Source organism: Argentina silus, assembly GCF_951799395.1.
Source record: "Argentina silus genome assembly, chromosome: 1".
Taxonomy (NCBI): domain Eukaryota; kingdom Metazoa; phylum Chordata; class Actinopteri; order Argentiniformes; family Argentinidae; genus Argentina; species Argentina silus.
Window position 1 is genome coordinate 19,605,180 of NC_139655.1, and position 21,755 is coordinate 19,626,934.

General features: G+C 42.1%; 3 protein-coding genes and 1 long non-coding RNA gene across 5 annotated transcripts; 2 read left to right on the forward strand and 2 right to left on the reverse strand.

Moving 5' to 3' along the window:
• Positions 1 to 944: 944 nt before the first annotated feature.
• Positions 945 to 3,426, forward strand: grpel1 (GrpE-like 1, mitochondrial). The gene is made up of 4 exons (XM_083669620.1): positions 945 to 1,021; positions 1,446 to 1,602; positions 1,952 to 2,033; positions 2,201 to 3,426. Exons 1-4 carry the CDS (start codon positions 954 to 956, stop codon positions 2,545 to 2,547), a joined length of 654 nt encoding a protein of 217 aa, XP_083525746.1. The 5' UTR covers positions 945 to 953; the 3' UTR covers positions 2,548 to 3,426.
• Positions 3,427 to 3,774: 348 nt separating this feature from the next.
• tada2b (transcriptional adaptor 2B) lies at positions 3,775 to 9,127 on the reverse strand. 2 transcript variants are annotated; one of them, XR_014554526.1, is made up of 3 exons: positions 8,824 to 9,105; positions 4,816 to 8,219; positions 3,775 to 4,758 (listed from the first exon to the last, which is right to left on the reverse strand). XR_014554526.1 is itself a non-coding variant. In XM_083681403.1 (2 exons), the coding sequence occupies exons 1-2, from the start codon at positions 9,091 to 9,093 to the stop codon at positions 7,002 to 7,004; spliced, it is 1,488 nt and encodes a 495-aa protein (XP_083537529.1). In that variant the 5' UTR covers positions 9,094 to 9,127; the 3' UTR covers positions 3,775 to 7,001. The 2 variants fall into 2 exon arrangements, 1 of the variants encoding a protein (XP_083537529.1); XM_083681403.1 differs by having other exon boundaries at positions 3,775 to 8,219; positions 8,824 to 9,127.
• A 245-nt stretch (positions 9,128 to 9,372) lies between these two features.
• On the forward strand, positions 9,373 to 11,013 carry cfap184 (cilia and flagella associated protein 184). The gene has a single exon (XM_083697443.1). The coding sequence runs from the start codon at positions 9,471 to 9,473 to the stop codon at positions 10,980 to 10,982; it is 1,512 nt and encodes a 503-aa protein (XP_083553569.1). The 5' UTR covers positions 9,373 to 9,470; the 3' UTR covers positions 10,983 to 11,013.
• An 8,017-nt stretch (positions 11,014 to 19,030) lies between these two features.
• Positions 19,031 to 20,069, reverse strand: LOC310825084. The gene is made up of 3 exons (XR_014555066.1): positions 19,957 to 20,069; positions 19,527 to 19,635; positions 19,031 to 19,426 (listed from the first exon to the last, which is right to left on the reverse strand). It is a non-coding gene; the product is annotated as an uncharacterized lncRNA (long non-coding RNA).
• Positions 20,070 to 21,755: the final 1,686 nt, after the last annotated feature.

The following is a 21,755-nucleotide window of genomic DNA, read 5'->3' on the forward strand; positions in this document are numbered from 1 at the left end:
GGGCCTTTGAGGTTTGTCAATTGAGATATAAATTGCTTGGAGGAAGGTTTTCAGACTAGTCTTATAAAATATGCAATTTTAATCCTGCATGGTTTGTTAACTCAGATATGTGAAGTATAGACTAACCTCTGGCAATAATAGCATTGCAAAATGCATAGACTTGCCGCCCAGAATGAAATCAAAGAGAAAAAGGTATGAGTGTCTTTAAAATTATGAGAATACAAAACACATACTCAATGATGCCATTGCCTCTTTCTTATGACCATATGTTCAGTAAAGTTCGAAATCAAAATCATAATTTTATAATAGGATGATTTCAATTTCAGGTCAAGTCTAACCTCGTCCCCAGGCTATTGCGGACAGCGCATTTGGGGAACGAGAAGTGTCTGGGAACGAGACTAGCTAAAGTGGGTGGGAATTGTTTTAACCTTGCTATTGTGTAGGCTACATGAGTGATCTTTGCTTCCCAAGTCAGCTAGTATAGACTATTGCGGCATGTGAGTCAGAAAGTCAGTGGGAAAACTGTAAATAATTTTAGTCCTAAATCAATGATTTTTCGTCATCATCAACATCATCATCATCATTATCATTATTATCATCATCCTTATATCATTGGTTCACTCTGCACAATGAAACAAGTTAATGTTACAACCAGACATACATAATATACCATAATATCAACAGTGCTTACATGTTACAGTAGGTAACCAAAATGCAGAGATAACCTGAAGCTCCAAAATGATGTCCTTGGTCACGTGAACAGTTGTCGACCTTTCACTTGATCTCAACCAAACTATGAGAAATTGTCATACTTTGTGCTAAAAAATGATTGGACTCGGCAGCTAGCTTTTTCTCGTTCTGACTCATGATTGGCTCAATGTTACATATTCCCACCCCTAGTACACTACGTTACTGTTCCCCTTCAGCGTGTGCTGTGTGTGTTATCGGTGAAAATGGCGAGCTGGTGTGTACGAGCTGTACGACAGAGCTACTCAGTTGTAGCATCTCCTTCACTATTAAGGTATGGAATTATGATTAAGGATTTAAGTAAGTTGTTAAGAGTCTTTATTGCATTGTCTGTTAAGATGTCAATTGAAATACAACTAGTATCTAGCTAGCGTGCTTGACTTGCTGCTATGCGTATGCAGCTAGTAGCTGTCATTACGACATGTTAGATGCTGCTTTCGCAAGGGTTGCTGGCCTTCAATAGCAGATTGTTGCCAGGATAGGCTACAGCTAACGTTTTATAATAACTAATTTTAAAGCACACACAATTGTCTATTGGCTAATACAGATCATGATCAGGCTTATGGTGAGCCGAATCTTGACTTGTCTTGAGGAAAGTCATCACAGTACTACTGTCAGTAGTTAGGTGGGGGATTCTAGTACTGTCATGATGACACATGATGTTATAGTTTACATTGCTGCTTCCCTCCTTCCTCCAGGGCGTCCCCGCGGCTCCTATGTACGGCAGCCCAGCAGAAGAACCAGGGCCAGGGGTCTGAGGATGAGACTGGGACTCAGAAGCCAGAGCAGAGCGCAGTAGAGAAGGCCCTGGCTGATGAGAAGGGCCAGTTGGAGGAGCAGCTCAAGGAGGTTACGGTGAGTCTGCTTTGGAAGAGTACGCCACCACAAGCAGTTAACACTGTCACACCATTCGGGTTAGCCTTATTTCACTGTTTACCTTCCTTAAGCATAGGACACTAAAGAGTGACCCTCTGTTAAGGATACCCTACGCTATTAAGGTTGTTTATCGAGTTGCAAGGTTGTTTTAAGAAGTGATGCCTGAATTCCGTGGATCAAATCGGATCGTGATTTCATTTGTTTTTTATTTTTTCTATATAGATATATGGTGTGGCTGGGCCTTTAATCTCATCTGGTGCCATGAGAAGCCTACAGTTTCTTGTCTCTGTAGGCTGATACCCAAACTTTACGTTGTCTCCGTCCACAGGATAAGTACAAGCGGGCCCTGGCAGACACAGAGAACCTCAGAACGAGGAGTCAGAAGATGGTGCAAGATGCAAAGTTATATGGTGAGAATCTTTGCCATTCCTCAGTGTCTCATATCTGAAGTCAGACTACTGACTTCACACAGGTGCTTAATGCTCACATTCTGATCATAATGATGCAGCTGCATATCAAGTGATGTATGATGTTTCATGAGATATGTATAACCCCACTTGTTTTATAACCCCACCAGGAATCCAAGGATTCTGCAAAGACCTGTTGGAAGTGGCCGACATCTTGGAGAAGGCCACAGAGAGTGTTCCCAAAGAGGAGGTGAACTCACGGAACCCCCACCTGAAGAACCTGTACGACGGGCTCATGATGACCGAGGTCCAGATCCAGAAAGTCTTCACTAAGCACGGCCTCATTAAACTCAACCCTGAAGGGCAGAAGTTTGACCCCTACGAACATGAGGCCCTCTTCCATGCTCCTGTAGAGGGTAAAGAGCCTGGCACTGTCGCCATAGTAACCAAGGTGGGCTACAAGATCCACGGGCGCACCCTCAGGCCGGCATTGGTAGGTGTGGCCAAAGCCCCTTAAAAGGGATTGTGTTACGAGCGTGAGGATGTGTCCTTGCCTGGCCAACAGATCACCTTGGGTAGAGCAGGCTGGTCGAAGCGCCCTCAACTCCCCCTAACCACCCGATGGTGCCTCAAAGAGGCGGGAATCCAACTGAACTGTATCTGGACAATACACAGCCTGTTTTGACTATGCCAGGAGCAAACATATTTTACCTGAAGTAACACTTTAATGGCATAGACCTCATTCCCAGTTCAATGAGATTTCAGCCTATTTCAGTCATCAGGATCAGATTCCAGAGTGTTATTTGTCCTGTCATTATAATTGTATGTGTCTCATGTAATGGGGGAATGTAATTGACCTCATTGATTATATCAAGCTGTAGTTGCTGTCATCATCTGAAAACCACAGTACTCTAGAATAAGACATGTACAGTAAGGCTGTATTCGTTGACTTGTGTCTGTGTATTATTCTGCAGTATAGTGACGGCCTACATTTAATGCATAATTTTCATGAATAAAGTCTAAACATATTTTCAGACACTTGAAGGGAGGGGAGTTGGTAGAAAATGCAATGTTTCACGTTTTCACAATACATTGATGCCCTCTCAAAATTAATGTGAGCAATATAGTTCAGAGACGGCCAGTCATTGCTCAGCTCAACTTCTGTACAACAGGACTATGAGTATGGTCAAAATGATTAAAAACATTGTGTAGGCTAATAGATAAGTGATCATGATGTTAAGCACATAGATATTCTATTGTGTCTCTGTGGGTTAGCCTCTGTTGTCTTCATTCTGGACATCTGGACAGCAGAGTACTGTACCTCACTCCTATGCCAGACAACTTGGTGTTGCACACTATTGAAAGCCTGTCATTTGTTAAACAATAAACAATTTTAACTAACTATGATGTGTCTCCTTGAGTTCATCTAAATAAACAAATTCATACTTTGAGTCCACTGGTTTTATTAACTCAACCTGACTCTCCCCTACTGTAGGTGGTACTAAGTGTAGAAAACTCAAGATGGTGGTGCCATACACATTTCATACACCATTTTTTGTTCTATACAGTATGTTTCCTGTAGGCCTACAGTATCAGACTTACCACACACATGCAATTACAAAAAGTAATTGTGACTTATACAATGTCACATACCTGTCCCCCCCCCCCTCCAGTAGTTTGACCTTATAGCATTTTCAACAGCTCCTAAAGGTGCCTAAAAAGACTGGAGGACACAATGGAAGTATAAAGTATTTGCACTTTAATACAAAACATACTAACACACCATGGCATGTGCAACCACAAATTGGGCAGTAGAAAGCCCTCAACAGTTTCAACCACTGAATTGACTCCTAAGCATACATTAACAATTAAACAGCATGCTAAGACAACACTCAAGGCTTTTTAGAATGGTTCTTGTTCACACAGATTTTCTCTTTTTATTACAAAAGTTATAAAAATGTTCCTGAAATAAAATACTGTACATTTCACAGGTCAGTATTTATATGTTCCTCTTCAATTTATCTTACAAAAAATTATTTACATTTGGTAAAATATTTTAGCAATAAATCCCACAGAAATAAAATTAGAAAACATCTCCCCCCATGAAAAAGTAATTATATTTAGAAACAATTCAAATTTAAACATTTTCAATAGAGAAACTTTTCCCTAATTATACACCATTTATGAACACTTGGGCTTCACTTGCAAAAAAAACAACATTCCTGTTATGTTCATGTCAAATTGTGATTTATGTCGTTTTTTTAAACAAAAAAACTGTGAAATCATCAACATCTGGGTTATGTTTGATATGTTGGAGCAGAAATAAGTACAAACTAAAATAAAGATGAGCTAATAGGCTTATGGATTAAATGAGTCATGAATGCCCTCTGCAACAAATACAACTATTGATGGAAAACAATAGCCAGATACAAAATCAACTTTGTGTACTGTATCTGTCTTCAATCATCAATTCTGTGCCATACAGGTAAAATAGTGGCACAAAATGGCATGGCCATTGCTAAACAAGTGTGGAGGCAGGCCGTTGTTCTTAGAATGTATGATACAGTGTTGACATCAAATACATCAAAAAGGCATGAACTTTATTTGACTAAATTTGTTTATGGTTGTAGTTGTTTTGAGAGGGGCAAAAATAAGAGACTGATAACAGGGACTGGCTATCAACACTTAAGGCTCTTTGAATACATTCTAGCCCAGACTGAACTCTGACCTGACTTTTGCATTTCACTGTATACTTGTATGCAAGTGACAAATAAAGAATCTTGACCTCTCAAGCTGACCCCTGATCCCTACACACAGCCTGGGCTGACCAGCTCCACTACTGGTGGAAGAGCAACTTGTTTACTGCTGCAGCAACATAAAGAACGGGGCTTGGCGTTATGGCATGATCCCTAGCAGTAAAAACAGATGAGTTGAAAGGTAATCTTTCAAAAGAAATACTTGGACAGAGAGATAGGGGCAGACAGGGGGAGGTAATAGAACAAGAAAAGCACTTAACCATTGCTGTAAGATAAACTGAGACTCTGAACGCACCCCTTCTTACACACACCCACCTACACCTCTCTCCCATCCTCAGTGTAACTTCTGTATTGCAGATCGCCCTGTCAACCGATGCCTATTCAAAACTTAATTTACATTTAAATGGCGCCCCTGCCACCTCTCTGATCTTGTCCTCTGATCTTGCCCTCAATGGCAGAAAATGAAAAGAAATCAGAGGCTGCCTTTGCGGTTCGCATTTCAGGAAACAGTTGCTTTCTTTTCAAAACAAGTAAGGAGATGCTATCTTAGACAGGTCCTATTGTAACAAATAGGAAAGTATGGGTAAGGCGATGGGAGAAACAATTTCAATGTCAGGGTTTGATAACTCAGGAGCTTAATGGGAGAAAGAATATTGCTTTTTATTACCCCTGTGAATGGGGGAATATGTTACCACTTGGTTTATAAGGATACTATCAAGGTCTTTACATATGCGATCAATACATCCATTCCCCAGTGTCAAACTCAGTACAACTCAGTACAAACTCTGTTTCTAATACAAACGAACCCATATTCACAACCTGCTGTAGTTTAGTGTAACCCGTGTCCATTTCAAACAGCCCAAATGGACATCAAACACACATGGAGTCAGGGAACTTTTGTGATATTTGTGATTGGCTACAACTGCATATGACATCATGTGGAAAACTAGCTACCACCTACACTAACCCCTCTTTCTGTGGCAGTCATCCCTTTCCTCAGTGAACATTTTAGTGCTTTTATATTATCCTTGCAAGGCCATATATGAACAAAAAAATAAACCAGAAAAGACACGCAAACTTGGACAGTAGCAGATCTTCAACATTTGAATGGGTAGTAGTATGACCACACTCTTTGAATACCTAGATCACAACGAAACAGCTAGCATCAGGCGATAAGTGAATAATCATGCGCCATATATTCATATTAAAGAGGATAAAAACAGTCTTGCAGGTCAACTCAGTTAACATAAATAAGTCTAAATCTATGCTAGCCAAGGAAGAGGCAAACTTAAACCTCTAATAAAAACAAATAGGGGTGCAAGAAAACATGCTCATTTGGCAAACAAGAGACATCTTTTGATTTGTGCTTCAGGATTTAGGTATGTCATTGGTAAATGGCCATAGAAACGTTATTGATCTTGCAACTCAACGATGAAAGGGTGGACCTTAGGTTGAATATACTGAGTCAGAAATCATGCAGTTGGCCTGACGAGCTGAGTTGAGTTTCTCCCCCTCATGATGCCAAAATTCTGAGCCCAATATGCTAAGTAATAGTTGTCATAGTCTGCTTTAAAGTTACAGTCAAATCGTGAAAACTACAGTGCTCTATGGGAGTCTTAGCTGCCAAATACTGATACTGGAAGCTTACAAGTCTTCATCTATTCAAGGAGAGAAATTGATGCTCCCTCTTTCCAACCAAGAGCTGCTGTATTGCTGTGTGAATAGGAACTAGGCTACCTGTGCCCCATCAATCAACATCCCAGAGGAAGCTGTGGGAAAACAGGACATATAATGTTTGATACTTTGACATTGAAAACATCTTGTTTGCTTGTTCATAATATTGTCAGCTGCAATACACACACCCTGTATCATCAACCCATATAAGTATACCTCATTCATATGCACTCATATGATTGAAATGGAAAAATATATCTTTGTTCCTCTCCCTCCTTTAAATGGTATCCATGGTATGTTTTTTTTTGTTGTTGTTTTGTTTTGTTTTTGAAAGGAGAAATCCTTATTATTTGCAATGTACATATTCACAAATAGTCCTGTGATCAAAGTTGGACAATACACAACAAAAGGTAGTAAAATCCAGTAGCTTGGTCCATCTGGAATTTACAGTGAATCTCACATAGTTTATAAGACACACAACAACAGGGAACAAGAGCCATCATCCCTCTCTCTCCTCAGTCCCCATAAACTCTAGAGATTGTTAGGATACATCCCGGGATATCCAGCCGCTCTCTGTGAGAAAGCTGAGGATGCGTTTTTTGAGGACCTTGTCCAAGTAACTGGGCAGCCGGCTCTTGGAGGGGATGCCCTGGCGTTTCTGCAGGTGGTCTTTGATGATGATGGTCTTGACGGTCAAGTAACGCGTGGGACTGAGATTGAGCGAGTTGCATAGCACCTTCTCCCTATCCGACAGCAACTCGAAGCCCGCCAGATTCTCGATAGCCGCAAACTCACTGTCCTTGCCCTCCTCTTTGATGCCACCGCCCACTCCTACACCACCTCCAGCCCCTCCGCCTAATCCCCCAGCTCCTCCTCCAAGCCCTCCCCCAACTCCGAGCCCTCCCACTCCTCCACCCCTTTTTGAAGTGGCCACACTTTTGTTCTCCTTGCGTTTCTCCCGTTTGTGCCTCGCCGCTTCGTACTCTGCCGATTCATCCAATCGTGTGATGCCGTTCCGGCGGTAGCGCTGTAGCTCACGTACTTTAGCCCGCAGAACTCGCTCCTTGTGCATGTTGTCAAAGAAGTCCTCAAACTCCCGCTGGGCCATGAACTGGCACAGCCCCCGCAGCCGCACCCGCTGTTCCTTCTCTTCCTTGGTGATCTTACGCTTGGGCGTGCTCAGTACTGCCCCCGACCCTGCTGTTACCGTAGGAACAGCTGATGCTGCCGCACTCCCGCCTGTTACTATTCCTCCAATGCCGCCAATGCCCCCGCTTACAACTCCCAGCAGCCCAGGCTTGTCCTTTTCCTTATCTTTCTTGTCACGACCCAGGAAGGCAGGCACCAGGTTGTAGTCCCGTGCAATGTTCTTGCGGCGCTGGCGTTCACGGAGCTTACGCACGTACATGTCCACATGTGCGCGCTTCATCTCTATCTCCACGTCATCATCATCGTAATTGACGGACAGGCCGCTGATGAGCTTTTCGGCCTCTTGGTCGTATTCAATCTCGTAGTCGTCACGCAGAGGCATGTAGCCCAGCTGCTGTTGCTCCCCCAGGGTGACGTCCAGGGGGGGCAGGGGGGTGGTGAGGCTGGGGGAGAGAGGACCACCGCTGGGACATGTGTGGTCGGTCACCCGGTTGGGGATGCTGTCAGGGATGCAGGCCTTGCCCAGGTTGCCGTGGATGTACATGCTGACGTAGTGGTCCATGACCTCTTGGGGGGTCCGAGATGCCCCCACATGTGTGGCCATGTCCTCCTGGAAGAAAACAAAAGAAAATAAACATGGACTGGAGGACAAACACCAAACTACCAGACAAGTGGAGGGAACATTTATCATTTATCCCTTCTAGTATTTAAATAATAGAATTTACACACACAATATTACTAAAAAAATACATACACACACAGACGCAAACACAGATACACAGACATGCAGTGATGTAAAGAGTTACGCTTTCTGCTGAACATTCAGTGTTCAGCATCAGAATCACAGATTCCACTCAAGGTTCTCTCTGACCTACTGCAAAAGTGGCAACAAACTATAGCCTAATGTACACTTTGCATTGCAAGTTTGTAACTTTAGAGACTGTACATCTAAGCATTACAAAGTTGCATTCATCAAAATATATCCCATTTAGCTAGCTAGCTGTATCTACGAGGCAAATGTCTTGCAGAAGTTGGGATATCGATATGTGGAACTCTAGCAAACTCGACAGCGACCTGTCATCCTGGAGTTGCTGTGGAATGTCGCTTCAAAGCTGTATATTAAACGTTCCATGCAATATAACTTTACTCATTCACACTTTTTCTAAACCGTTTCACTTGTGCTCTGGCTATAAGATGGGTTTAACATGAAATACCCAGTTTCCAAATCCATATTGCTCGATCGCATCGAGTAGCGACTGCTCTTCCCTGCTAGTCCATCCTCCCTCCGCTTCGGGACCCCAAAGGGTGAAGCGCCCGCCGTCGACTTGCTGATAACCATGCCATCGCCTGTGATTACCGATTTCTGCACCCGCGGAGAAGCACTCTGGGCACAGTTCAATATCTGGGCAGTCAGTACAGCGAAGCCGCAGATTTGTAACATCTGCGAGGCAATTCACGCAGTACTTCTTTCCTAGGTCGGCCATGTTGCTAGCTTCTGCTTGTTGTTGGAAGCAGCAGTGCCGCGGGGGGAGGGCATGCGTACTGGAGTGTCTCCGGTCAGACTACTGCGTCTCATTAATATCAATGAACTTGGCGCAAACGCCTGTGATTGGCTTACATACCCAGTTTCCACGACAACTCAAAACACCAATGTTTCATTTACGAACAGTGACTTGCAGTGAGTTTACAGTGAGTTTGCATAGGATTTTTTGACCTCGTTTTATAGCCTTCTCGAGAACACATGAGCTATGTTTGATAGAATTTTCAACGAAATATTTTTAATAGTATAGTTTGCTTTGCCACTTGTTAGTTCACTGACGTATGATAATTGCTAGTTTTTTTTTAGCATAGGGATAAACTCATGGATGGGGAGGTGGACCAGAAAGAAAATGACCCAAACACTGGAAGTGAAAACATAGACAAGAGCGATGATCAACTCCAACAGACACCATCTGAAGAGCCCTCAGAGAGGAAACCACCTAATTCTGAAGACAACCAGGAAGGAGCAGATTCCCCTGCAGATAAATCAGTCATAGCTGAGGAGGGAGGAGCTGATCAGAGTGTACAAGAATCAAAAAATGTCACAACAGAGATTACAGAGGAGACCTCAAACCCAACTACATCTGAGCCAGGGGAGGTGGCTGGAGATGAGGTGTCCACTAGAGCCGACCTGCCCTCAAGCAAGACCTTCGAAGAGGGGGAGGGCCCAGAGATAAAGCCCCTCATTGGGGAGCCTCTATCACGTGAGGGCAGCCTCATGCTCAGAGACGATGAAGGTGATGATAATGAAAAAGATAGACCACCTGCACTGGACCCAGGGACCCCCGAGAGGGAGAGCTGTAGTCCGATGCAGGAAGATAAAGACCCTTCTCCAACTGAAGAGACGAGCCCCAGCATCGACTATGAAGAGTATATGGACCTTATCCATCAGCTGCAGAGTGAAAAGGAGAAACTGAGCCAGCTCAATGGCCAGCTCCAGATCAAGCTGGTGGAGTACTTCCGCAAGAAGACAGGAGATGACACACGGCCAGAAAAGGAGAAGGCCGTGTCAGATCAGGAGCAGCGCTACCAGAAGTACATGGCCATTATGGAGGACCTGAAGTGGCAGCATCGGCGTGACTTGGAGGCGGCCCAGCAACAGGCAGAGGAGCTCCGGCTGCAGACCCAGAAAAAGTTGGGCCAGGTGGAGCACGAGTGGCGTGGTTTTATGGCATTGAAGCGTGACGTGGCAGTGACGGCACTGAGTCGGCGCCTGGGCAAGCAAGCGGCGCAGGCTGAGGTGGAGCAGATACAGGCATCCGAGCAGCGGCGGGAGAACGAGCTGGTGCATGTGCGGCTAGAGAACGTCAAGCTGAAGAACAAGACGCGCAAGTTTGAGGCCACGCTCCGTGCTAAGGAGGAACTGGCTGAGGGCCTACACCTTATTGATTTTGAGCAGCTGAAGATTGAGAACCAGACATATAATGAGAAGATCGAGGAGCGCAACGAGGAGCTGCTCAAGCTGAGGAAGAAGATCACCAGCACAGTTCAGGTGCTGACCCACGTCAAAGAGAAGCTCCAGTTCGTCCAGATGGAGAACCAGGCCAAGCGGGCCCAGCTGGCCGAGGTGGAGGCAGTGGTGGCCAGGAAGAGGGACGTACTCACCCGGACCAAGCAGGCCAGGGACGGCCTGCGGATGGACAACCTGAAGCTGCGTCAGCGCTGCGGCCTGCTGGGGAATGAGACCCTGCTGAGGGACTTTGAGGAGAAGGTGGATGCCTCAGACAGCCTGGAGGAGAGGCTGGAGGGGCTGAAGTGCAGGCATGCTGAGCTCATCCTCAAGTGTGCCGGGGTGAAAAAGAAGCTGGAGCAGACCAAAGCCACAGCTCAATGAATGAGAATCTACACACACACACACACACACACCCACACACGCACGCACACACACACAAGGCTTACATAATTATTCAAATAATAGTTTGTAATAAAAGTTTTCTTTATTCCTCTCTGTATGTCCTTAATTATGTAAGGAACCTAAAACATTCTAACCTATTTATTACAGCTTTGGAGTGTAGAATGGACCAGTAGCTTTCACCTGAAGGTAATGCATGAAAAGCCTGGTACCAAATATTAGCACTGTACTGTATAAAGTGAGAGGAAAGAGAATGGTCAGCAGATGGCAATATTGGACAGGGGAAAAATTATTACATTATGTAATGTTGTGAACGAAGTAATCACTGAACAGTTAATTTGCTTTAACTTTACAGAATTCACAAATTCAAAATGTGTAGCCAGGAGAATACATAAGGTTCACAGTATCTACAGGATATTCAGTATATTATATTCCCCTGGTAGAAGAAAAAAAAAAGATTTCTGCCATCCAATGATTCCAGGCAAACCTCTTCACCAGTTTTCAAAGTGATGCTGTGTGCGGGACAACAGAAGCAGAAAAGAAACAACCATAATTCCTCAGATATTTACAATATACAGTGGTATGTGTGCATGTTTTAATGTGTGTGCATAGCATACTATGTTGTGTGTGTGTGGTGTGCTTGTGGGTATTCTGTGTATAGACAGTACATGACTGTGTGTGTGTGTGTGTGTGTGTGTGTGTGTGTGTGTGTGTGTGTGTGTGTGTGTGTGGGTGCGCATTTCTGTGTGTCTGCATCCACAGAGTACCCTTCTATAGTATGTGCATATTTGGGTGTAGCAGTGAGTAAAGGAATCTAATGCAGGTAGTAAGTCTTTTGGACTTCGCAAGCAGGAGATAGATTATACTACTTGTACTACTCCAGTTTGTCTACCTTTTAATCTGATGATTGTTATCGGGCTCAAACAGTGAATACACTGTTTGGGTGATCCCTGATATTACAAACTGAAATGCACACATTTTAAAATATTTACTGTGCTGGCAGTAAATTTAATTCTTCTCTCTCTCTCTCTCTCTCTCTCTCTCTCTCTCTCTCTCTCTCTCTCTATATATATATATATATATATATATATATATATATATATATATACCCCTGGTTAATACCATGGAATAGATGGACACACACTATCCATTATTTGCTGAGAATAAGAGCTGTAGTTACTCTTGTGTACAGCCATACAGTACACCTGGATCATATCCTGGCCCCAGTGGGCCCTGTTCACCTCATTAACCACTGGCACTGGACGGTGTCTCTTTGGGTCATGTTTTTTGGTTCCTGCAATGGTGCTCCTTCCACTGCTGGGGTGGTTGGACCAGGGCTTATGGTCACTCCCCAGTTTGCGTCAGTTGTGGTTGGGCTGGTTGAACAATATCTTATCAATATGTTGTCAAACAAAAAGGTTTTTATAAGTTGTCTAGCTATTACAGATGTCAAGCTGTTACAGATATCTGGATATCTTGAGGTTTGTAGAGTTACAGATGAGTGACAAGCTTAGTTTAAAACTGCCACAACCAGAGGTAAAAAGGACACAGCGTAAAACATTGTAAAATTAAATGGTTGGATAAGTTATGTGATATGCCTTATCTTCAAACCATGCAGCCTAACTCACTGGAAAATTTGATTAAACAGACAGAAAATATGTCCTCATTGGTATCAGTGAAGAAGCACAGTTGCTATCAGATCAAATGAAAACAAGTGAAAACATACAGTTTCTATGGCTGTAATTAAAGACACACACACACACACACACACACACACAGAACCCACATGATTTAGGTGAGAGGGCCAGATCTTCATGCTCATACAGCCTTCCCTCTCTGCCTCGACATCAAGAATGTTGTAACTTCAAGGATTATGTTATATGTCCCATGTCACAATAAAGAGTATTTATTGTTACATACAGTAGCACTGATATACCTGATACACCAAAGTAGTAATAATATCCCTTAAATATCATACATCTGAGCTCCTTGGATTCTTATCATCCTCACTCCTCAAATGACCATAGGACATCCTCTTCAACTGAGATCTGTGGGGCGCCTGTGCAGCTAGGGATAACATGTTATAAGCTGGAGAGTAGCAAACCTTTCCCGTCAACATAAGTCTCTGATGTTGGATCCATAGGCAGTGGTTCAATCTTAGTGGGGTGGTCATGAGTAATTGTTTGCTGGGCCAAGGGTTGTCCAGTATGAATAATCAGGAATCCTCAGGCAAAACTCTCCAAACTGTACAGTCTTCACATCTGTGCTATCTACCTTCACTGTGGCACAACAGCAAATTAGTACGGATGACATAGCAAATTATAAAGAATGTATGTGTACTGTAGTGTTCTGTATGTACTGTAACTTTCAAGAAAGAATAATAAATGTATTCATATAATTTAACACTGTTATAAGCCCTATGTCTCTGTTGTCTAATTAACACGATCAGTGTCACTTTTGCACAGCTTTAATGAAGCTGTTGCATTGACAGTAAAATGTATAAAAGTAGACCTACTCAGAGCTGCTGGAACAAACATAAAAGTCATCAGGAGCACTCCAGTGGCCATGAAATGACCCATCGTTCCTGGACCTTCACAGACAGCTATGGCTTTTCTGGATAATTATCTTCTCACAGGAGCCAGATTAGATTTTGCCTTTATGTGTCATTGTGTACAAGACTAATGGGTGGATTAAGATTCATACTGCAGGATTCATCTCAATGAAGCTATCTAGTGTTTCAATCATGGCCCTTCAAATACATTCACTTGAATCTCACAAGAGGGGTCATTAAAGATTGTCTTCCATACTAATTTTCATACTCTCTTTCAATAAGGTCGGCCCAAAATGATGAAGCACTATTGCGATATTTCTCAAAGCAGTTCAGAAATGGACAGCAAGTGGTGCTATTGTACAAGATAAACCACACTTTATGATTGGCTAACATTTTGCATTAGTAAAAAAAAAAATGCATTCCAATCTTTTCATCCAAAAACATAGAGGGAATATAAAATATATACAGTGATTACAAATTTACCCTAACCTACAGTACTTTGAGATGTTTAAAGATTACCATTGGGCAAAAATGTGGATTATGTAATCACATAGTCAATATATGACAAAACGGCATGAGACCTGGTAGAACTGCAATACATAGTTCTGTCTATAATTTTTCTATATTTCAATGTTTTTTTCTTTGTCTTTCTTTGCAGTCTGACTCATAAGCTTTATCTTTAACTGCTTTATCGTCTCCATGACCCGTGCGTCCTTGAGATCTGCACAGGCATTTATGCCCCTCAATGTGTGAAAACTAGTAAAGAGCAGAGATCATAGCGTTAGAAGACAGGCTCATGTAAAACAGAGGAACAGGAAACATTATTAGCTTCACATTATCTTTCAAATACATACATTATGGCATTTACGGAGCATAGATTGTTTATCTGTATTGAGTAGCCCCTGTATCAAGTAGCTTTTACTGAAAAACACAACCAGACTACAGTATACATTTGTTTACTGTACTGTACATGGCACATGAGACAGACTTGGTTCCGAAATCTATTAAACTAAATTTCACATTTTCCAGTATTGATACTGAAAGTGAGGGGAAAGACTGAGGGGAAAATAAATGTAATTCTACTCATTGGCAAACAGTAGAGAAGCCTGTCATGACTGAATCAGACTACATACTGGAAATATTCAAAAGATATGATTTAGCAGGGAAGTTATATGCATCATGATAAAAAATGTATTTGGTAAACTAATATTAAAGTAAAGCTACTATTCATGACACAGCCCTGTATTTCTTTGTTATTTTCCCATGCAACCTTTGCACTCTCTTGATCTTGCACTCTATTGCCTTCCTGCGAGATAGACTAAAGAGAGAGGAAAGTTGATTAAACAGTATACCTGGAGTTGTGAACTCACCACGACCCACAGAACCGTTGTTTATTCCTGTGTAATGCAGTGACAAGGTGTAGTCATTGCTGTTGGATCGATCACTATTGGTGGATGGTTCACTGTTTGTTAAGGGGTCAGTCCTACTGGGTTGGTGACTGTTTGTTGAGAGGTCAGTCCTGTTGGGTTGGTGACTGTTGAGGGGTCACTCCTGCTGGAGAGGTGATTATCAACTTCTTTATCTGCTCCTTGACCCACGTGTCTCTGGGATTGGCACAGATAATTTCATCCTGTGTTGTGTGAAAACTGGTAGCGAGCACAGAACATGACTTCTGAGTAACATGGAAAATAGGGGACAAAACGATGTCAATAGAGGAATAGGCCTCATCTTTACATCATCTTTTCAATACTTACAGTACTGCCTCTTTGAAGCAGGGACCATTTATTGTCTGTATGGAGTTCCCTACCGGGCGGCAAAGGGAACAGCCCCTCCCTACTTGCAAGCAATGGTTAGCCCCCAAACCCCTGCAAGATCACTCCGCTTTTCCACCTCGGCTGCGCGCCTGGCACCGCCGCCTCTACGTGGATGCAGTGGCCGCGCTACTCGGTCACGGCTTTTCACTGTCCTGGCGCCCCGTTGGTGGAATGAGCTTCCCATAACGGTCAGGACTGCAGAGTCACTTCCGATCTTTCGCCGTAGATTGAAAACCCATCTCTTCAAGCTACATCTTAACAGTCCCTCCTAAAGACCGCTTCACCCTCACTACCCCCCCTATACTAACCCTAACCCCGAGACCTCTTCTCCCCTGCTACCCCCTGTACAAGTTCTCTCCTGCTAATAAAATATATTTAAAAAAATAAAAAAATTAGCCTACTGGCATTACGACTGCCAATGGCCCGTGGTGTGAGCATTGATTACTTTGTCTTATGATGACTGTTGGATAGATGATTCACTTACTTTAACAAATGTATTGTTGTACGTCGCTTTGGATAAATGCGTCTGCTAAATGCCATAAATGTAATGTAAATGTAAAGAACATGATAAGGTGTTGGGGAACTGCTGACTTTGAATAATTGAAACACTAGTGTACTTCTATAAAACTAACAAAAAAAATGTACTCTATTACTGAACAGGGCACACGTGACAGGTCTGAAATCAGAAAAAGTATGTTAATTAAGATTAACATTAATACTGAAAGTCCATCAAAAGTAAGTAAAATGTTGAAAAAGGCAGACAAACTCATGGGGAATGAAGTGTTGACAAAGTGTTCACTAGGCCTATTAACGTGTTTCTCACTTTGACTATATTATCAATTGTTATCAATATGCAAATAACTTTGCTATTTGTCTTAGGGTTAGTCATAAGGTGAGGGGGTAAGGGAAAGAACTAAGGGTTAGCGGTGAGATTATGGAACAGTAAAGGAAATGAATTGTTGATTAAACCTAAACACTAGATTAAACACTACATTTGTATAAATTCATATAAATAGCAGAACACCAAATTCATATGAAATATTACAACCCAGGGTGTATGAAAAGCTATGAATGCAACTGAGCGGCAGTGAAAGGGACCATTTATACTTGCAGTTCAATAGGAATGGCAGAAACTGGCAACAGTTTCCTAAGTGGTCAGAGATGCAAATCACCGGTCTAATTCCATTTGTTTGTTTTTTGTTTGTTGAGTTGCATTAAGTTCAATAGTCACTCTATGCTGATTGGCTGTTGAATTGATCACTGTTAGCTAAATGATGTCTGCTGGTGAACTTGTGACTGTTGGTTGATCGGTCACTTTTGCTTTATTTTTCATAGTCTGTTGAGTGGTCACTGAGTGGTCACTTGAGTGGTTGATGGATTGCAGACAGTCTGTTGATTCCACGGCCCAGGCGTCATCCAGCTGGGTCCAGGTTTGAACCAAGAACTGAGTTTTCCTTCAGCTCTTGTAGTGTCTTACACTTTGATCTATCACTAAATCTCTCAACCTGATCACTCACCATCACAGGATGTTGTGAAAACGAGTTCCAAATGGTTGGCCTGATTAGCATGTCTCCTAACAATTTCATGACTGCCTGTTCCTCTGGAGATGATGGGTGGATGATGTTTATACCTCAACTGTTATAAAGGAGTTCTAAACTCAGGACACAAAGATGCAAAGATAAACTGATACAAAGATAAACTGACTGCTTGCAAAGGAAATGTTTGTGTGGTTAGACCACTCGATGACATGCACAGGTCTACAGTGCCTTCGGAAAGTATTCAGACCCCTTCACTTTTTCCCTTCACATGTTGTTGTGTTATAGACTCAATTTAAAATGGATTAAATTAAAAGAATTTCAATCCACACACAATACCCCAGAATGACAAAGTGAAAACAGGTTTTTAGAAATGTCAGTAAATTTATGAAAATTGAAATACAGAAATACCTCATGTACATAAGTATTCAGACCCTTTGCTATGACACTCTTAAAATGATCTAAAATGCAAAAATGTCACTCAATAAGTTGAATTGAGTCCATCTTAATGCATGTCAGTCAATAGACTGGATTTATAGGACTCTGACTGTAAACAACTCTCTCCTAAAAATAAATAAGAGAGAAAAGGATATGGGCAACCAATACATTGAATGTGAAAACAAGTTGATTGTAATGACACTGAATGTGAAAAAAAGAGAAAAGAATGTTGAATGTAATGTTTTATTACAAAATGTTATTACAAGGTTAGGCCCCATTATTATAGGCTAAAGTGAAGAAAAGAAAAGAGTTGAAGTTGAAGTTCATCAGTTGGGAACCTCTAGATAGCCATGGTGCTGTATTGTCTGATTAGACCGTTTACACTTTGCAAAGAACCTGACGGATTATGTGTATTATTATATCTATGTCTCAGCGACATTACAGCATTGGTGGTCTGTTTCCACGTGACTATTCCCACTGGTTAGACACACTAGGTTAGGGACACAAGTGAATGTACTTGTTCTTGCTATAGTGACGTTTCACAGCTCTCTACTGGGGTACGGAAATGTGGTTTCCAATGGGGTTTCCAATGTGTTTTCCAGTCGTCTTTTAACTATGATGCATGTGATTGATGGTGATGACTGCTAACTATTATGATAATGACTCATAAAAAAGTTTATTGAAACAGAAATAACAACAGCGGATGTTGAAAGTGGCCAACGGTAAGCTATTTGTAGTGAGGGTCAACGGTCAAACTTGACTTCCGTACCCCAGTAGAGGGGTAATTTTAACGCTTCCAGTGTGAGTTCCTATTGTCGTAGGTTTTCCCACAAGTGTGACACACATCGAGCACATATTTTGAGGGTGTATCAGGCTTTTTTCTCCTCGGTGAAGCCATTATTAGCTACCTTGCTATGTCTTTTGTGAACTAGCTAACTGTTTTTTCCCCCACTTTGAACCCAGTAAATGGGGAATGTTTTTGCTAGCACACCTTAGGTTCCTGCCCGGTATGGTCACTCCCATAGATTTCTATGGCCACTCCCACTACGGCCAACTTTGAGGGATTGATATTCCAGGCTTATTTGCGCTGTGTGCAATAGCATGGGGACAAGGCTAAGGTTAACCTAACACTGGATTTGCTACACACAGTAGCAATAGAATATGACGCTTGAATATTTTGTATTAGATAAGGTTCTCATTTGCTTCTTTTAATTGACATGACATAATCGTCTTTGCTAGACAGATAGAACTGGTATGATGTCAATACAGGAACATTGACGTGTAACATCAAGAGAATAACAGGCACACTTACAAAGGACCCTCAATAATTGAATATGCCCCACAAATGTCTCTATAGAGCTGTGGTCACGTATGTTCCCAATTGACTCATCAGCCAGGCTAATTATCCAAGACCCTGATTACTTGAGATGAGATATGATAGCAGCACTGTGCTGGTATAACGATATTGTGGTGAACAGGGGATATAACACACAACTCTAGCTGACACTTGAACCTGGGCCTCCCTCCTAATGTGAGTGCTCTAGACAGTTTAATAAAGTAGACTCCATTAGAACTGCTTGTAACACACTGGCTAAAATGAAAGCCTGTTTTTTTTCAAAAGTTTATTTAAAAGGTTTAAAACATAAGCAGAATATGAAAATGACAAAACTCAATATGTTCTAAAGTTCACCCAATATATACAGTCTAAAATGTATGCAAGAAATCTGCTCTCAGAGTAAGTACTGAGCTGTTGGAGAAAAGGTGTGAATCCTAAATAACCTAGGATATAGATTTCTGGAGCTCAATTGAATGTCCTGTCTTTTTTGGCTATACAATCTTGTATGTGACATTTAATAAAGATAAGCAAAGTAGATTTTTTGGCATAATACATACATATACAGTTAGGATATACTGTATATTTGGCTATACATATCAGTTAATCAAAGTGCTACAGAGATACTATATTTCTAGCTTTTTTCAGCGAGTGGTCTTGATGCTCAAAGACTGTTATCGATGACCCTCTGGACCCTCACAACCCAATCCTCCTCTGGATTGGCACAGAGGCGTCTGCTCCGGCGCGTGGTCAAGCTGGAGGAGAGCAGACAGACCATAGTGTAAACATTACTGTTGTCTGAGTAAAATACATGACAATGCTGTACAGTATTCTCAATCTTATTTCAATACTTACATGATCCCCTTTTTAGGACAGTCAGATCTGGTCACCACATAAGATAAAATGGATGGTATGGGAACTTTTGTCACATAAGTGAAACAGCATTGTTCTGGAAGGTGCGTATCTGTATGCGAGACAGTCAAGCATGGTTTTCTAATGGCTCATATTAGAACAGAAAATAATTTGTAATATTTCATTTAATCACTTCAGTTTATTGTGGACACTGGTATTGGTGTTGAAATGTCAATTGACCAATGTCAATGGGTTCCTTTATAACAAACCATAAGATACATGCTATTTTGTTGTATTTATTTGTGTGATTTTACAATCCCTCTTTTCTCAAGTGTCGATTCCCATATTCACCCTTAGCTAATTGTCAACATTTACGAAGGATAACGATTGCAGTTTTTGAGAATGTATCTATGCCAATGCAGAAATAACTTACTGTTTGCCAAAGCAGCGGACCACAGGGCTGCTCCCAGAATGCACAACAGAAGGACCTGACTGGATTTCATAGCTACCTGTTCCTCTGGAGATGGATAATGTCTATACCTCAACAGTTAGACATTAGTGTTAAACTCAGGACAATGTCTTTTGTCCTTTATGATGGTGTGTGGAGGGGAGGGGTAGGGGTGTGGTTAATGATGGACAGGAAGTGTACAGTAGGCATTTCTGACGATGCAAAGAGAAAAAAACCTGACTGACTTGTGTGGTTAGTCCAGTCAATGACATGCATAGGTTTCTCTTTTTAAAGATTGTTGATGAGTGTTGTTTGCAGAGTGATGGCGTAGCAAAATATTGTCTTAGTTTTTGTTATGGAAAATACATTGATAGAACTGTTTTCAGGTTATACACTTTCATATGACTGATACAACTTGTGTAAATACTGTGATTACCTTTTCTCTTGCCACACCTCTAAAGTTCTATAGCCATTGTTCTGAGAAGCACTGTATGATTTATCATATGAACAGCGGTGATTTCGGAGGGAGTGGTGAGGGAGCGCAGTAATGGGGGAACAGACATATCTTGCTGATAGGTGTGAAATGTTGAACGCCGATTGATCAGTAAGAAAGCGCCGATTGATCAGTAAGAGAGTCTCCCCATTGTTCATTCTCTCCCGCCCTCTCTCACGTAAACACAAGCCCATCAGCCGATAGCCTTGGCGGCGCCTACCATTATGTTTAAACTGTATAAAAGACAACCCTGATAATCGTCTCTTCAGACTTGTGCTGGACGGATCCCCGGATCTACGCTGGGCTGCTGTTATGCTCTTGTCTCTTGTTTGCAAGCAATAAATACCGGACTCAGATATTGTGGCTACTCAGGACTTGTTTCTTGATTCTTACCTCCGAAGAGCTGAAGTACAGAGTGGTAAATCCTAGACTTCAGCATTATGTGTTTGTATGCCTGTGGGGGGACATGCAGCGTTCGGCCTGTAGAGGAAGCTACAGGACCGTGGCCGGGGTTGTGTCAGCGAGGCTTCGTTGCACACCTGTTGCAAATGAAGTCTCGTTGGCGAGTGCTTAAGATGTGTGTGCTTCTGCCATTTCAGTAGGTGAGCTGGGAACGGCGAGAGAGAGAGAGAGAAAGACGTAACGACCAAACGACCAAACGACCAAACGACCAAACGACCAAACGACCAAACGACCAAACGAACGAACGAACCGTTTGACGAGGCTGGAAAGCCGACTAAGGATTTTGACGAGGCTGGAAAGCCGACTAAGGACTTTGACGAGAGACTGTATGAATAAACGGGAGCAATCCCTAAATCCTATACTGCGTCTGCCTCTGTGTACTAACGGACCTTGTTACAATGCCATTATCAATGTGAACATTAAATCAAAAAAATGGGCTGGGACCATCCTACCTTACTGATTCACTGATAATCTATACGCCCTCAAGAGCACTCAGGCCTTCTGCTGCTGGCTTATTGAAGGTTACTATCAAAACCCAAAAGAAAGTTGGTGATGCGGCATTTTTTAACTATGCCCCTAAACTATGGAATACGGTACCTCAAGAAATCAGGGAAGCAAACTCAGTAAACATCTTTAAGCGCCAGTTAAAAACCTATCTCTTCAATTTAGCTTTCAATTAACCTGCTATCTCTGCTGATTTTATTGTATTGATCAACTATGCAACTAGATTGAGTGATGCTGCTTTTATTGTATTGATTAATTATGTTATAGTTGTTTTTGTTTTTAATCTGCTCTTGCACTGTATTGTACAGCACTTTGCTGATGTTTT